The sequence below is a fragment of the Phaethon aethereus genome (genome assembly GCF_964289735.1).
Source record: "Phaethon aethereus genome assembly, chromosome: 4".
In the NCBI taxonomy this organism is placed as follows: Eukaryota; Metazoa; Chordata; class Aves; order Phaethontiformes; family Phaethontidae; genus Phaethon; species Phaethon aethereus.
In genome coordinates this window covers 71,526,403-71,543,875 of record NC_138578.1, presented here as the reverse complement: position 1 = coordinate 71,543,875, position 17,473 = coordinate 71,526,403, and the positions used below count along the sequence as shown (strand labels likewise).

At 39.7% G+C, this 17,473-nt stretch overlaps 1 protein-coding gene across 1 annotated transcript in view; it reads left to right on the top strand.

Moving 5' to 3' along the window:
* The window catches only part of JAKMIP1 (janus kinase and microtubule interacting protein 1), a gene marked incomplete at its 5' end in the record, with an annotated part of 90,715 nt that extends 73,984 nt beyond the window's left edge, over positions 1-16,731 (top strand). The window contains 2 exons of the mRNA XM_081999545.1: positions 13,520-13,585; positions 16,289-16,731. Of these exons, the coding sequence (XP_081855671.1) occupies positions 13,520-13,585; positions 16,289-16,339 (117 nt within the window). The 3' untranslated portion in view covers positions 16,340-16,731. The remainder of the gene's footprint in view (positions 1-13,519; positions 13,586-16,288) is intronic.
* Positions 16,732-17,473: the final 742 nt, after the last annotated feature.

Below are 17,473 nucleotides of genomic sequence, written 5' to 3'. Positions count from 1 at the left end.
TTTCAAACTTCCCCTGAAACAGGAACCATGTATTAAAGACTCCAAATTCTCTGAAACTCTGGAATTTTGATCACTTCTAGGAGGCCTATTTCTTTGCTTCCATTACCTTCTGGTCTGCCTGATACAAGGGCTTCAAAAGAGCAACTCTGCTTATCCTGGCAGGTTGGCTACAACCTTCTCTGAGTCAGAGTTTCTGTGTCAGACATACAGAGTGGGGGTCTGAGAAGATCTGATGGTGGAGAAGGAGAAGTTCCCTCCTTCTGCATGTAAATGATCCTTGACCATACTGCAGGACGCAGAAGTGGCAAGGTATGTGGTGAACGCTCCAGGTAGGTCTGCAGGGTTTCCTTACAGGTGAACTGCTTCATGCAGGGACTTTGAGGATTTAGCTTATGAGATGCTGGTTTTACAGAGCTGGGGAACGTTCTTCCTGGGGAATGTACCGTCTGAAAGGGACAAGGACGTGCGTAAGAAAGTGGGTAAACTGTTGTCCAAACATGAGTCTGTGCTGCTTTAGCCACTGAGTATTGACTTTGTTCCAGTGAAATAAATACCTTTTAGGATGTTTGACCCTGTTTCCCATTGGTAGGTCTGTTCATCTTGGGCATGTATAGCCCCACATTATTGTTGTTCATTAGTATATAAATGGAACCATTCATGTATACCCATTGTGTATTAAGGAAACGAGGCCTCTGTGAAGCCAAATTAGACAGACTGTGTGATTAGATCTGCTCGCTAAGGCATACAACGCTTTTATTAAACCCGGGGTGCAACATGCAGGTCTGGGGGACAGATCCTCAGCTGAAGCACACTGACAGTACTCCCTTTAAGTCAGAGAAGGTGCTTTGATTTACACCAGCCTCTCTCTTTGGAGGAGGCAAAATATGTTAATTAAAAATCTGTCATGAGCAGCTTGTGATATTTGCTTCTAGCCATAGGGCATGTGCAGTTCAACTGCTATTTCTGCATGTATTGCCATCAAAAATGTCTCATTGTGTTACACTGTTATTATAAGCTTTTGTAAATCAGTCTGGTTTATTTTTAGCAGGACTTCATTTAAAAGTCACATTCATGCCCTAGTCAGTGCAGTGGCATGATTTTTGAGCATTTTGGAAAATACGAAGATTGTTACTAGCAGGTCCTGTTAAGAAGGGTAATTTTATGTATATGTATATAAAACAAGCCAAGCCATTTCTAGAGAGAGAAAAACGTGTTGGTGTAGCTATAAAAAACATCTCTAAGAAAAAATATTTCAAGTGGAGCAATACAATACGTTTCTGAAGTAGTGAAATCAACTTAATTAAGCAAACTCAAAAAAAACCCCAAACAACCCAACCAAAAATACCCACCAGCACAAAAAATCCACACAGCACCATGGTTAGATGACCTTAAAAATACATTGTGATTGTGTTATCTGCTGAAATGAATAAATATTTAAAAGTCAAATTATGCCTTATATAAACCAAATGAGATCTAACTTGAAATATGTTCCCGTTGGTTTGACTGTAGCTACTTCCAGAGTACAAAACTGTGGAAACTGATCAGAACCAGGCTTTAAATTAGAATAGATTAATTCAAATTGCACTATTGGCAGTATTCAAACATGACAAAAATTTATAATAGAAATAGAAATTATTCTGATTTCATTTTTAGTTATTTTAAATACAAAGAGAAGCGCGAAAATCCACAAAGGACAGCAGACTGACACGCATACCGTTCCAAAAACGGTTGCTGCCAATCAGAAAGGATATGAGACACAGATTTTATTAATGTAATGCAATAATTTCCCAGAGCAGTCTTATCTTTGTATAAAATTGTAAAAAAAAAGAAGTAGAAAAGATGTGTTAGTGTGAAAGCGTGAAAGTTTTTTTTCTGAGTTGCACTGTAGTACTGTACTAAGCTGGGGGTGTTTTATGCTAACTTGGGTTGGGATATTCTTGGGTGGAGCTCAGTTTTACAGAGTAAAACAAACCATTACTCCAGTTCTAGACCTGATATAATACATCTATGGAATGCTGAAGGCATCCAAATTCCAGCTCTAAATAGTTGGAATATAGCTGGAAATATTTTAACTATGTTTTCTTCAAATTACAGCATTTACTCCTACGACCAGGTTGGTTTATCCATCTGTAATAAAAGCAGAAATTGCCACTTTATTTCCATGTTTTACTAGAAGAAGTCATGGGACAGTCCTTCAGGACAAAACAGGTATAACTCAAAACTGACCTCTATGTGTCACTGCTATAGAGAGGGGTTCATGGCAAATGTCGTGCCTCACGCACTTTTGTCATGGACACTGAGGAAAAGTCAGAAGCAGTGATGTCTTTTTTTCATCCTGAAATGTCAAAATAGAAATGTAGCTTGAAATCGAGAAATGCCAAACTAATTTCCTTCACTAAGTTTCTTTGTTCCTTTTTTTATGACCCAAAGAGCCAAGTTCTTACTGCTTAAGGGTCAAACAAAGCTACAGTTGATGCCATTCCTCCATGAGTTCTCCCTGCTCTCTTGCAGGCAGGACACATTTTTCACACTGGGAGAGTAGTTTGTTTACAAATGCATAGGATGGGATGTCACCATATCTATAAGATCCTATTGGCTCAGCCATTTGGAATACGTATTTGGTTTTTTGTTGCTTTTTTCTGAAAACCTTAATTTAAAAAAAATTTTTTTGTTAATTCATTAACAAGCAGGAACCTGAGATTTGCCACTTGCTATACTACTGATGTTTAGGTGAAGCTTGGATAAATCCAGCAGCTGTTCTGCTGCCCTTTGCTGTGTAATCTGTTACGATGGATAGGCCATCTATTTTTCATCCAAGGAGAATTATTAAGGTTTAATGTTTGACTGGGAAGACTCTGGAGAGAGGGAAGGAGGATGCTATGCTTAGGGTACCTCACTGATAGGCATGAGGAGGAGATGTCTTAAGGTTGTCCTCATTGGCCCATTGCGTTTTGTCAGAGAGAACAAATTAAAGGCATCACCTCCTCTGGCATGTTCCTTTGTGCCAGGGAGGCTGGCTTGATCAAAAACTCACAGCTTTGCCACACAATTCAGAAAGTAGGTAGACGTATTACTACTAAGGTTACTTACACAACAATAATTGGGGAAAGTCTCAGATCATTTTTACATCCAACTCTATATAGATACAATTTGATTTTAATGTTTTTATTTTAAATCTGAAGTGTTAAGGTGCTAGCAAAGTTCATCCCCAGCTATTTGCATACAACTGTACATGAAGAGGAATCCATAGGGCAACCAGTGATTTTTATTTTTTTTTCTGCAATTACTAATGCTTGCAGTTGAGAAACATTCAGTCTGTGTTGCTGTTCAACACAGATTACTGTTGATAATGCATTTTTGAAATTCATTAATTGCTCTTAAAGGCATCTGATGTCATAGCTGTCTAACTGTAATCTATATTCATCAAGCACATCATGACTAGGTTAATCATAGTAGACCTGTGGTATTGATTTGTCATGCAGGAGTGAATGTTGAGTCTTTCAAGGCATCACAGCTGCTATAATGACAATATCACAATAAACTTTTGTTATTTCCCACAGATGACATGCATGGCAGATGAGAGTTAATTTTGGTCGTTTCTCTATGTTTATCTTACAACGTTTCCTTATGTAAGGAACTTTGCGAACTGCCTTGGTCATGCTACTTGTCTGATTAAGTAGTCATAGCAGGACTGGTGTAATACCAACAAAATACATCTGAAAGGTCTGCTCCCTTTGTCCTAAACGAGGTGTGCTTGAGGTTGTACTCAAGTTAGGAGCAGCCGTCTGTCTTAAAGTAATATTAGCATCAAGAAAACTCTCCTCTGAAGTTTGAGTGCTGAAATCCTCTCATGAAATCCTGAATACCCTGTGTTCGTTAGGGAGGGCTAGTGGGAGCTGAGGAAAGGCAAGTCTAAAAAAGAAAGTGTTGTGAAGTTTGTTATAGAAGTGCAGATTAAATGTGTTTTCGTATGCACAATTCATACATATTTCATGATAACTGCTTACATGGAAATTTGTGATTTAAATATCAGAAGGTAAAATAATCTAAATGTAATGCTAAATAAATATTACACAAAGCTTTCTTTTTGCTTTTTTTTACCAGATAATGACTCTAGACTGTCAAGGAGTCAATTTTAAGATGTTGAATGTGTTTTCTGAGCTCACATAGACTTAGAATAGCTATTCTGTGTAGATACAAGGCTAACGTGGCTTCAATTATTGTTTTTCCCTAATGAAAAGCAATAGGACTGTTGATATTCTTCTGTTAGATAGCCGTCTATGATGTAGTTTTACTACAGCATAAATTAAAAGTCTCTTAATGTTAAAAAATATCAAGTTTACTAGTAAATATTAAGCCATATCTTCATGTACATATAGTCATTCATATCAGCCTATAACAAATAATTATTTTAAGCTAAATGCATTTATAAAGTTCACTGATTTACTACTAAGACCAGTGTGATTGAATACATATTAACTTTCATGCCAAGAAGTGCATCAGTGCAGTTGCTAAAAGGTTCATTTTCCTCAGGAAGGCAAATAAAGAAACTACAAATGCATAATAAAGATTAACAAGAACAATTCTCCTACTTCAGTAGCTATTAATTGGATTATCATGGTTGAGACTGCAGAACACAGAAAGGAACGAAATTTTTACCTGCTGCGTAAAGAGAGACCTTGGTGAGAATCAGAGAGGTATAGTATACCCAAAAATGATCTATTATTATCATATTCAACTGGCTGAGACGTATATTAAGCTTTCATTCATAAAGTAAAACAAGATGGCAACAAAAATAGCTTAAGCTAATGCTGTTATAGTGTTCTTCCTTGTTTCCTTATGATCATTACACAAAATCACATTCTAAGAATATGGGACTAAAGGGAACATTTGGATTCCTGAGTCCAGACCCCTTACAGTAGCAGATGCAACTGCTTGAGTAAATGCATGTGGTAATTTCCTATGCAAATTGTAATGTAAACTCAGTAGAGGCTTTTAAAGAGATGTTAAAAAGCATTAGATTTAAAAAAAAGAATCAAGAAAATAATATATTTATTTTAATTAAGGAATTTATCCATCAGCTTAGTAATTTGAATAACAGCTAAAGGCAAGTTAGTTTATATTCATCTTTGTTTAAATTTAAACATGTAACATAGTTATACTGTTCACGTTATCAAAGATCTTACATACCTGTGTCTTAATAGTGTTGAGAAGCTGCTTAAAATAATAATAATATGGAACAATAGTAATTCTTCCTTTTGTCAGATTGATAAAATATTTCCCTTTCTAAATTTTGCTGCAGAATGAGAGACATTCTTGATCATAAGCTGGCTTCAAAGATTCAAAACACGGTTCCTGTCTGATATAGTCCATCCATGGTGCCTATCCTGTAAATGTACATCAACCTGAACCTTTCTAACATTTCAGAGCTGAGGCTCTAAGCAGCTTAGCAAATCCTTCTTGTCTGCTTTGTGCTAAAATTATCGAATTGTTTTCTTGGATTTGCTGATGAATGTAAATCCAATAAGAGTGTGTCACAGGAACTGTTAAGGTGATTTCTAAACCCCCTGATTAGTACATTCTTGTGTTTTCACAACTATAGTAGCATGGCAAGGTGCATCTTTTGCAGACAAATAAACTGATCTTCTTGATGTTGCTGTCACTACAGTATGTTTGTTTGGATGGGCTCTTTACTTACACACTTATCCAGGAAACAAGAGCATCAGTTCTGCAGCTTAACACCTATGTGAAGGATGATGTGGTAATCATTGGTTGGCAGATGAAATTTGCCACAGAAGTTCCTTTCCTGGTAGCATTTTCCCCATTTGGCAAAGCTCCTTGAGGATTTGAAGACATCCAAGAAGTTGGTTGAGGACCGTGAATGACTGGCTAATGCTATGAATGAATTGGAGGGGACAAAAGGCTTGGATGAAAAAGTCAACTTCATCTAGCCCACATCACTGCCAATCAACAGAAAACACCAAAATTCTCAGAATCTGTGTTTGCTGCTAAAAAGGTAACTGGGAAACCAGGTTAAAAAAAAAAAAAAAAAAAAAAAAAAGAATGTGTATGAGGAAGAGATACGGTCCATTTCTCATCAGAATTTGGGGTAACATGAAAGAAAAACTAAAACAAATGAGAAAATACACACATTTTGATTGGTTGGTGGGGAAAATTTGGACCTAGCATCTTAGGCTAGTAGGGCACTTCATTACTTCTCAGATAATTTTTCTTTCTTTGTAATGCTGAAGTTCCTCCCGTGCCAAACTCTCAAAATGATGACAAATCATTATGGACTGATTTATTACCTTTAGCAGGAAAATGATAGCTCTGAGACTGCAATCCAGGGCTCACTGAGCTCAGTGGAAGGATTTCCATTTATTTCAGAGCTCCTTTACAGCAGGCACTATATTAATGGGAACGGTACTTAATGTAGATGGATTGCTATTGTAACACAAGTTGGGCACACGTACTTCATGTGTACTCTGTGGGAATGCAATTAACTTTTTTTTTTTTAATAGAGCAGTGTTTTCATTTTGGCTAAACCAAAGATGTTAAATAATCGAAGTGCAATATTATATTTTCCACTACTAGCTTCACGATTTATACTTCTTTGCTCCATAATGCAAGCTGAGTTTTCTGAGCCTGTGTTATTGGAATTGCTCTGTTTGTTAGTGAAAATAGAGTAATATTTCCAGGCACACATGCACCATCATGCTGCTTGCGTTTCACCTAAACCTTGATTCCTCAGATGCCCCAGAGGTGTTTATCTCCTTGAGGTTGCAGTATAGCCACAGGAGCCAGACCAAGCTATAAAAATTACAGACATTTCCCTTTTGAAAGCAGTACCTAGCTGGTTCTCCACTGGCAATGCATTAGTATCGTTCCATTAGACCTGGCCTCCGATTCGAATGGTCTGCAAGGAACCCATTGCCTTTAATTCAGTTTTTAAAACTGTATCATCCCTTTTTTTGCGCCTTTGTACAAGGGATTCATGGCAATAATTAATTTGCAACTAGGGTTATCCAGCCCTTTACTGAGTTTGGATACGTTTGGAAAACAACCGTTATCTCTAGGGAAATTATCCAACTGAGCTGTAGGTTCAGGGATGCCTGAAGTGGTCCTGTGTACACCAGCTCAGGCAGCGTACTACTTACACACCAATGCTGAATGCAAACTTGGAGCCTCACCTTCTGGAGAAAGGCTGGAACTGCTGGGAGTGTTAATGTTTTGTTGTCCCATCCTGGTGTCTCAGCCGTCTGTCACCTCAGAAAGGAGGAGCTGACTGTCTTAATTTCCCTACCAGTACTGGAAGATAGACAGTGAAGGCACTTGCCATCAAAGTTTACCAAAGTGATGTGGTTTGCTTAAGTGGATAATTGCGCTTCAAGAATTGTATCCTGTTTCCCAGGAAGACGACCTTCCCCGTGTGAGGTGAAAGGAAATGAGGGTTAGGAGCGTTTAGGAGGAATCTTCTGCATATTAGGAATCTTCTGCTGAGAAAAATATTTAATTTCCCACTTTTGGGCAGTTTGACAGCCCTTTGTGTTTGGGAGCTCTCCCAGCATTGGATTGAAGAGGAGGGGCAGTATATGATCACTGCGGTCAATGAACATGTCATTTACACAGCTGGAAATGGCTGATGGTAAATGTCCCTTTTATGGCTCTGGTCAGTAAAGTAATGTCAAATATAGTGCCGTGTCAGGGGTGCTTTAGCAGACTTTCAGTCATATGCCCGTCTTCGCACTACAGACTTCCAAAGGAAATGTATGCTTTAGTTACCTGAACTTTCTGGCTGTTCCCTCTCTTACCTAACTGTTAGCATTTGGCTGTCCATCAGGGTTATAGCTGAGCCGCCTTCCTTTGTATATATAGCGTATACCTGGCTACTATTAAGAAAAACTCTATAGTGGGACTTGAAAGTGTGTTCACATTGCAGTTAAGTGATAAGTAAGGCATACGTTGTACATGTTTAGCATCCTTGTTCTGTAGCTGACTGGCAATGCAGATGGATTTCACAGCTGAACCTCATTCCTGACAGAGCTGAAGTTGCTGTTGCAGCCGTAGCTCGGCCAGCAGAGCCATCTGCTGCGACCTCGGGCCAGCAGCACGGCCCTCTCGGCCCCGGCTGCTTTCTGGCTGCTTGCAAGCACCCACTCAGAAGTGGCACAAACTTCGTTGCCAGTGGAAGGATGATTTATCACGTAGGTACCAGCCATACTGAAACTCGTGCTCGTCCAACCCTCTTTCCAAAACTCAGGCGAGCTCCATGCAGGGGAAGGTAGTAACAGGGAGTATTCACAAATCTACCCGTTCATCATCCAGAAATTTTGTGAGGTTTTATTTGCTATTGCAATAAAATCAATGGCAGATTAGTATCCGTTATTTTGGCAAGTTGGTTTTGAACGCGGTTGAGGTGGACAGCGTTAAGAATCCATGTCCCTAATGTTTGCGCTCTTCTCTTTCCTGGTTACGTTCTCATTGCACTATTTTTGTCTGCCTGCGGCTCTTTGTTTGCCGAGAGTAATTCCTTTGTGTGGCCCCGTGATTTGACAGCACAGTGTTGTTCCCGTGAATCCTGCCAGTCCCGACAAGGTGCCCTCGTGTGACTGAGGGGCAGCTGTTGAGCGTAGGAACTTGGGAAGTGCTAGAACCCCGCAGAACACCGCTCTGCTTTGTCCCTAATCCTCGCTCTGGCTGTGACCAGTGCTGGAGGGTTTAAACCTAAACAGTGTGCTGGTTTTAGGTTGTCTACCCATACCTTCTGTCCCTCCCGTTTTAAAAAAGAAACCAAACGAACAGCCTTGTGACTTTCTTCTCAATGTTTTGAGAGCAAGATATACTAGATTTTGTTGCTTCCTTGCATAGTTTTTTGTGCAGTTGAAAATGCACTGGATTTACCCTGCCAGGATCCCGGAGCCCTTGTCAAGGCTAGAGCTGAATGCACCTTCTATAGCACAAACGTTATAGCACAACTGTTATAGCTCTGTATGACATCGTAGGAAAAGCTTGACTTCCTGATCATCCGTTTATGGCCTGAAGCATGAAAGCAGGTAGAATGTCTTGATAACAATAAATTAGTTCTGCATGATTTGTTGTCACAGTTATGCTTTTGGAAGCGTAAACAAATCAGAATTCACTGAAAGCATCCAATCGAGTGTTGAAAACCTGAGAGTGAGTCCACAGTTCCTTGATTGCTAATTCTTGCAAATAAAAGGAACAATAGATAAAGATGTAAATGCTTACACTTAATCTCAAGCAGTCCTGCCTTTGATCTTAATTAGTATGTGTAATTTTTGTGTAATTTCCTTCTCAGTAGTTTAATATAACCGTTGACTGAGGAACATCTCTTGCTATTTCTGGAAGATATATTTTTTGTTAAAGCTAGGATTATTGCATGTGGCTTACCTGTATTGTTTAAAATAATATTTTGGAAATGGTTATCTTTGTATGATCAAGATAATGCTGTAAAGGCAGATGGAGGAAAATAATTATGTGTTAAACACCGCATGCAGATGTAAATGTCTCTTCCTGCCAATATATTGCATATATATGTATATCTTTTATGAGGCCGTCTCTGCAGTGAAATGGAAAGAATGAGTTAAATCAGATTTTTCAGGATATATAAATAGCTGAGCTAGGCTGGTTATCTTCTAGTGCTGACCCTGTGCAATCAGAGGATATTGATGGGAATAGCTACGCCCACTTCATCCTCCTGGATAATCCTCCCTACAATATACTCCAGGGGAAAGCAAATAAACAACCAGAAGTAAACAAACCCAAGCTTTGATACCTGATGGAAAATTCCAGCCGTGGTTGTGTTTTAAAACAAATTCTGACCTATCTAGGTTTGACAGTAATTTCTGTAGTAAAGAAGTTGGTTATAAAGTCTTACTCGTTTGCAGAATAAGTTTTCTGTCGTCGTGATTTCCACTCATATAAAGGGAATACTAGCTATTTAAACACCAGTCACCTGTCTTCAACATATTATCCTCAGGTGGCAAGTCTGGAACAGGTCTACGTATACACAGGTATACATGTAAATATCCAGCCTGTATATCTGCCTTACTGACATAAATCTAATTGCTTAGCGGACTTTTTGTAGATTTTCACTGCTAAGAAATTCAACTCTATGCATATTGTCTTTTGATTGCTAGCTGGCCTTTGTATTTAAACTAATTGTTAGCAAAGTATATATTTCTTCACCTTAAAACTCTATCTTTTATCTCACAAAGTTTAGCAGTTATGATGTGTTCTGGGTGGGAATTGGAGAACAGAAGCCTCAGTCCTTTTTTTAGAACTATTCTGAATAGCTGGACAGAATAGCTGTAATCTTTTAAAAAGATAAAAATTTCATAAGGGAATAATAACATCTCAATTTTTACTTAATTAACAGAATTCCCAAGTCTGAAATATGCTATCTTATCCTAATTAACATGTTCTTTTATAAAAGAACACTTGCTGTAAACCCTGAGGTGAGAAAGCCACCAGATATTTAGGAGCTTTTTATTTTCTTTTTTTTTTTTCTGGAGGTGAGTTCTCAGCAGATACTGAAAAAACTATCTCACATGATAAATCTTGAAGCTGAAAATGGTATTTAAAAATATTGCTTCTTTCCACTTATCTCATCACGGTCAAATGTTATGACAGAGCATAGCGGGACCCCCAGAGAACTGAAGTCTGTCACTCAGCTCTGGGATGTGGCTGTAAATGGGAGTCAGCAGAACTGAAATGAGTGGGAGAGAAGCAAGAGTGTAACCTGATGGACCAGAGATCTCCGAGATTATCACATCTGCCTGCTTCTCATCCCATGGCTTTTTACAGTGATTGCAATAGTCCTGATACATACAGTACCTAAAGATGACCGCTTGAGTGATAGACTCGCCTTGAGCAGGGAGTAGGTGAAGTATAAATCAATTCAAATGTCATAAAGGAGGAGTGAAATTAATACACCTGTGCTTGGGGCATTTGTTACTGTCAGCAAAGCTGGATGTACTTGTGTCACATGAGGGTAATCTGGTTTGTGCTTTTACATTATCCGGGGAAATCTCTGAGCATTGCAGCGTGATACAGTAGAGGTTTTGATTGACTTATTCTGACTGCATACTATTCAAAACAGTCATTTAAGCAAAATCTTTTATTTTAAAACAGCAGTAACAATAACAAAGCTATTGCTACTGACCTGTCTGTGACCTGTGACTAGTTCATTTGTGTGGAGACTAGTATGCCCTAGGCAAGGTGAATTGCAGAGTGGATGTACCTCCTTTTGGGGTAGCTCCAGGTTAGATTTGAAATGTTCATAGAATCATAGAAAAGTGTGGGTTGGAAGGGACCTTTCAAGGTCATCTAGTCCAACCCCCCGCAATGAGCAGGGACATATTCAGCTAGAGCAGGTTGCTCAGAGCCCCGTCCAACCTGATCTGGAATGTTTCCAGGGATGGGGCATCTACCTCCTCCCTGGGCAACCTGGGCCAGGGTTTCACCACCCTCCTTGTGAAAAATTTCTTCCTTATGTCTAGTGTAAATCTACCCTCTTTCAGTTTAAAACTGTTATCCCTTGTCCTATCCCAACAGGCCCTGCTAAAAAGTCTGTCCCCATCTTTCTTAGAAGCCCTTTAAGTACTGAAGAGCTGCCCCTGGAGCCTTCTCTTCTCCAGGCTGAACAACCCCAACTCTCTCAGCCTGTCCTCACAGGAGAGGTGTTCCATCCCTCTGATCAGTTTTGTGGCCTCCTCTGGACCTGCTCCAACAGGTCCTTGTCTTTCCTGTGCTGAGGGCTCCAGAGCTGGACGCAAGACTCCAGGTGGGGTCTCACCAGAGTGGAGCAGAGGGTCAGAATCCCATCCCTCGGCCTGCTGGCCACGCTTCTTTCGATGCAGCCCAGGATACGGTTGGTCTTCTGGGCTGCAAGCACACGTTGCCAGCTCCTGTCCAGCTTTTCACACACCAGTACCCCTAAGTCCTTCTCAGCAGGGCTGCTCTCTTCATCCCTTCATCCCCCAGCCTGTATTGATGCTGGGGGTTGCTCTGACCCAGGTGCAGGACCCTGCACTTGGCCTTGTTGATCGTCATGACGTTCACATTGTTCCATTCCTCAAACTTGTCCAGGTCCCTCTGGATGGCATCCCGTCCCTCATATGTGTCAACCGCACCACTCAGCTTGGTGTCATCTGCAAACTTGCTGAGTGTGCACTCAGTCCTACTGCCTATGTCACTGATGACTTCAAGCCGAACTCTGTAGTTCTCAAAACCAATATAAAGTGGTCATTGGATCAGCTACTGCCTTGCTGCAACTGTCCTGGGCTACCAGGAGTCTGGGGCATTTGCCACTATTTGAGGTCTTTGAATTGAATGCAGGTAATCAACTATCAATGTCAGTTGATCACACAGATTTATAAATAATGATTGGTTGTTATTTTGACAGGCTACTATTGTTCAAATCCATTTCGGAGTAATAAAATAACTTGGGAGTGTTGCAGCAGCTGCTATATTAATTTTATTGGCCTATGCATAGAAATTGAACTAGATGATAATTTCTCTTTCGAAGTTCAGGATCTGTTAATAACCTTAGGTATTGTAGGCCAGGCAAATGTCAGATAGTTAATCCAGAAAAAAGGTGATAGTATGAAGTTGCTCCTTGATTCCCAGTGGCTGTTAGTAGGAGATTCCAGGTTTCTGACTATAAAAAAAAATTATGAACCTATTTCATCTGTAACAAATACGATATACTAAAAGTGTAATAAAATGCGTCATCGTAATGTAGAAGCCCAGAAAAATTAAAAAAAAAAAAAGTAAGAAAAAAAGCATAACTTACAGAAAGGAAAAAAGGGGACAGAAATGAAATAAGGGGTCAAAAATAAGATAGGTTATGTGGACCCAACAACAGCCATATTTTTGTAGAACCCTTGTGGAAGTGAATAAAGAAAATCCTTAAAAATACGGAGAGCTACACTGAAGGAGACATTCCCTCTGACTCCAGTGGGTGGTGGCTCTGGTAATAGGATGGAGCTGAATCTCTGGATTCTGGTGTCTTGGGGATGATCTGAAAATCTGTGTACTCTGTTTTTTTGGTATAGCATGACTATGCTAGAAGCATAGTTATGTTTTATAAGAAAGGAAAATAGTTAAAATGAAATGTAATAGAATCTAGATAAGTCTAGGTAAGTATAAAAACTTCTGGCCGTTGCAGAGAAAGAAGTGTTGTTTTAAGTTTTAAGTATTTGGGTGCTAATTGGAATTGTCTGTGTACATGTGTTAAAATTATGATTAGTGAGTGGTGATGATTATACTTCCTGGTAGTAAACATGATGTTCTAAATGTGTAGCTTGCTTAAAATGCCATGGTTTCATGGAAACATGGAGCAATCCTGCCATGAACATGCCTAATATAACTGTAAAGGAAGTGATACATTAATAATGGGCATTAGTTCTCTTAATTTTCTATCTACTTGTTATCTTTTTGATTCATATACTTTTCAAATTAGATATAATAATTTCTATTTTGCTTTTTTCTGTTCCAGCGAATTCGAGAACTAGAAGATAAAATAGAACTTCAAAAGAGACAACTCAAAGAAATTGAGGAAAAGGTAAATAAATGCCTGAGCAATGCCAATGGGTTTTTTTTTTCCATACTAATTTATTTTTCCCTGTTACATTGATGTTAATAGTACTTAACCTAATGTCATGAAATCTATTTTAAAACAAGAAAGATAAATGTTGAGTTCAAACCATTGCTGCATTAAATGAAGCTCATCTCTAATCTGCTCAAAATTATTTGCTATCTGGGTTTTCTATCAAGTACGGAATGGAATCAAGGCATCTGGAAAGACACTGGACTAGAAGGGAGTTTAGATCAAGAAACAACATAAAGATTTGTCTCTGACAGAAGTGGTTAGCTCAGCCCTGTTCTTCGGATAACGCTGCTTTGCAAAAATTCCAAATACTGAAAATTAAAAAAAAAGTTAATGAGGCATGTGTTGCCAACACTCCAAACAAAAAATATTTCTTACTTTAAGATAGAAACAAGTTCCAAATTAATATCCCGGATGCAAATTTTCTCCTCTTTTGAAGAAGCTCTGGTTGAGGCTTAAGACAGGGAATGTGTTTGTGTCACTGTGGTCCCAAGCAAGAGACAGCACGAGGTTCTTGGGTCACGGGCTTAAGCGTTTCCCAGGTCTGCAGCATTTAGGCTGTTCTGCGGGGCACAGGCTGACAACGATGCTTTCTCTAAGCCCCAGCAAAGTGTTTTAGTTACACTTCTTTTGCTAAACCGGTGCCTAGATCCCAAGACCAGTCACATCACCTCAGGTTCATTTTCTCTGGTTCATATGGGGCTGAATGGAGAAGTTAGGGGAGATTTCAGTCGTCTCTTTATTTTTTTGTTCAGAATGGGATAAAAGAGCAAAAGGGAGACTTTTGGAGGACTCTGAATAGGAGCTGGAGGAGGTCAGTGCAGTTTGCAGAACTGAGAGAGGCTTTGGGGAGCAGCGTGCTAGATATGGGAAAGTTTCTTCCTCACCCTTCACTGATCTCGCTGTCCTTTCATCCGCTCTCAGGATGCGGCAGCCCCCCCCGCACCACCCTCTGGGGGTATCGCACTACTCCAGTTCCCTCCGCAGCTTCCCTGGCCCCTTCCGCTCCCACAGCAGCCGTCTCCCCTCTGCCGTACCTCGTCCTGCGCTTTTTGGGCCGTGAGATCCAGCTGGGTTTGCGGAAGCGCCAGGAGAAGAGCTGTGCGGGGCTGGGCTCTCTGCTGCTGTGGCTCGTCGTCGCCGTACGTCACCCCCGCTGCTCCCTGGCCGGGCAGTCTGCCCGCAGCGTCGGGGCGGCAGTGGTCCCCGTTTCCACGGGCAGGGAAGCGCAGGCAGCGTCCCCCCTTACAGGGCTCTTTTGCTGCCTTTGCCCTTGTCTGCCCCGGACCACTCCTAGACCTGAAGCTGCTCCTGCCTGACAGCCGGTGATGCCCAAGATGCTACAGTTAACTCCTCAAGGCAGAGAAACCTTGAGGGATAGGTGATATCTCTACATGTTAATTACTACAAATATTAGCGTTCATCCACCTATTCTAAAACATCAAAATCTCTAGATGTTGCACTTGCCAAAAGATAAGCCTTTAATCATTGCCGTTACAGTTTACAGAGTAGGTAATGGGTTAGACAGACTGCTCCTTTTGAAAATGGAAGTTAGCGTTATCTGTGCTGGTTCATCAGTGCAATGGGTGGGGAAAAGTACTGGAAAAGAAACAGCTCAATCACCTCAGCAGAAAGCTGGTAATTTGATGGTAATTTGTTCCCTTTGCCTTAACGTTACATTAGCAGGAGACCTCAAAAAAACTTAATCATTTTCAATTAACCTTCAACTCCTGGATGGGTGGTGGGCTTCCTTCTATCTGTATTACGTTTGAATTTTCTTTTTCCTTGGGATTAAATCCCATTCTGAGTTTGACTGCCTGAAGGAAGATTATGTTGTCAGAGAATCAATGAGTTACATACTTCTTCATTGTTCTTCCAAAGGTTTAATATGTCAGTGGGTGCAGGCTGACACCTCCATGTCACTGAAACTGAGCACGGTAATTTCTTGTGGAGAGAAGTCTTATGCTTCTGAAGGAAGGGCATAATATGAAGGACAATATTTACAGCTGAGCCTCATTGCTGATTGTAGCTAAGAGCAATGCACCACTTACAGTTACTGTGTCATGAGTATGGCTTTTTATTTTCTGTTAGGAATGGATTCAATTTTTAAGTTCCATGTAAAATTCTGTCAAATCAGAACATAAGGATGACAGTATTTTTGCTCTGCAGATTCTTCAGCAAACCATCCTGCTTCTACAGGCTATACAAAAGAATAATGTAAAATCTTAGTTTTATTCTATGAGTTGATACCTGAGGAACAAGTGCTGTTTAAACGTGTCATGCTTTTCTCATAACTGAGTCTCTACCATTTAAATTGCATTTAGTTTGTGCCCTTGGCTTGGTAAGTCTTGCTTCAAGAAAGCTTTCAGGTGTGTAATTATAAGTACTTGCTTAACTGAGTCACAGATCCAAGCCATTTCATAATCCACAAATGTTACTGTTTGTAAAGCTGCCCTCAAATACTGTTTTGTATCCTCTTTTTTGTTTGTGTATTACCTCTTTTCAGAGTAAGATTGGTATAGTTTATTTCTCTTTCAGATCAACTCAATTAATACTGATGTAAGACTAACTGCTGTAATGTCATTGGATTTCATATTACATATCTTACATCTTTTTTCTTTTCTTTTTTCCTCATTTTCTTTTGATCTTATGTTATAGTTTTTGTTCCTTTTTTTGTTTTTTTCACTAGCATTCATTCTGTGGCCTTGATGACACAACTGAGCCAAGACATGTGGTTGGTATTCTTTACATTTCTCTGTACTCAATTTTTAACTCTTAGATTTTGCCATGTTTCGAGAACACAAATGTTGTTCATACACAAATGGTATATTTAGTCTTCGTAAGACGCTGAAACCATGGGGAAGGTTGTACTGGTTTTGCTTGCATAGAGAGGAGTCCCCTGTAAAATCCAACTGTCATGCAGGATGGAGAGGTGGTGAACAGTGTTTGGTTTTCAGTTTTGTGTTCTAAAAAGCCCCATAAGCATCACCACCCATGCGAAAAAGGTTTCATTTTATTTCCTCAAGATCCTTGAAGCCACAAAATAACTTAGGAAATAGTAACCTAAATTTTCCTTTTATGAAGCAAAGTGAAGGTTGCAATGTGACTGACCCTCCATGTGCCCATACAACATGGAAAGGACAAGGATAAGAAACCTCCATGTCTCTCCCTTGAGACACTACCATCATTCCCACTATCTTTTCTGCAGTGTCCTGATCCCTTCAGCTCAATGCAAAAGACAGCGAAATTCTTCAGCAGGAGCTGTAGTGGCAGTGGCTCACCTTTCACACCGAACAAGAGGGAAATGCAGTTTAGAAAATCAGTCCTAGACCTCTTACCTGGAGCAATGCAGGTTGCCTTTCAGTAAGGATGGTAACTCAAGAACCTAACAGAGGATTAAGCTATGGTTTAAAACTATTGAATATTTACACAGTCTTTTTGTTTTTGCTGTTTTTGTTTGGGTTTGGTGGTTGTTTTTTTTCTTTTAAAGTGAAAATACACAATGCTTCTACCTCTACAATTTTTCCAAGTTTATTATTCTTTGGAATCTGTTGTGAATTATGTGCATGGAATCTCCTTATAGTAGGAGATGCGGTTAATCAACCCCTTTGAAACTGCTATCAAGTACCATATGATGAAGAAGCATGAAGACAACAGTTACAAAAAAAAGCTATTATACTTACCTTACATTAAGCTTGAAATGGTATTTTCTTCTGCCCAGATCACAAGTACTTTTGAAAAATCATACCTGTATTATCATGGGCTCTTTTGGGGGTTTATTCAGCTCCCAGCATGTTACCATCTTCCTGTTAATGCTCTTGGGAACTGTCTCTGGTCTTTCAT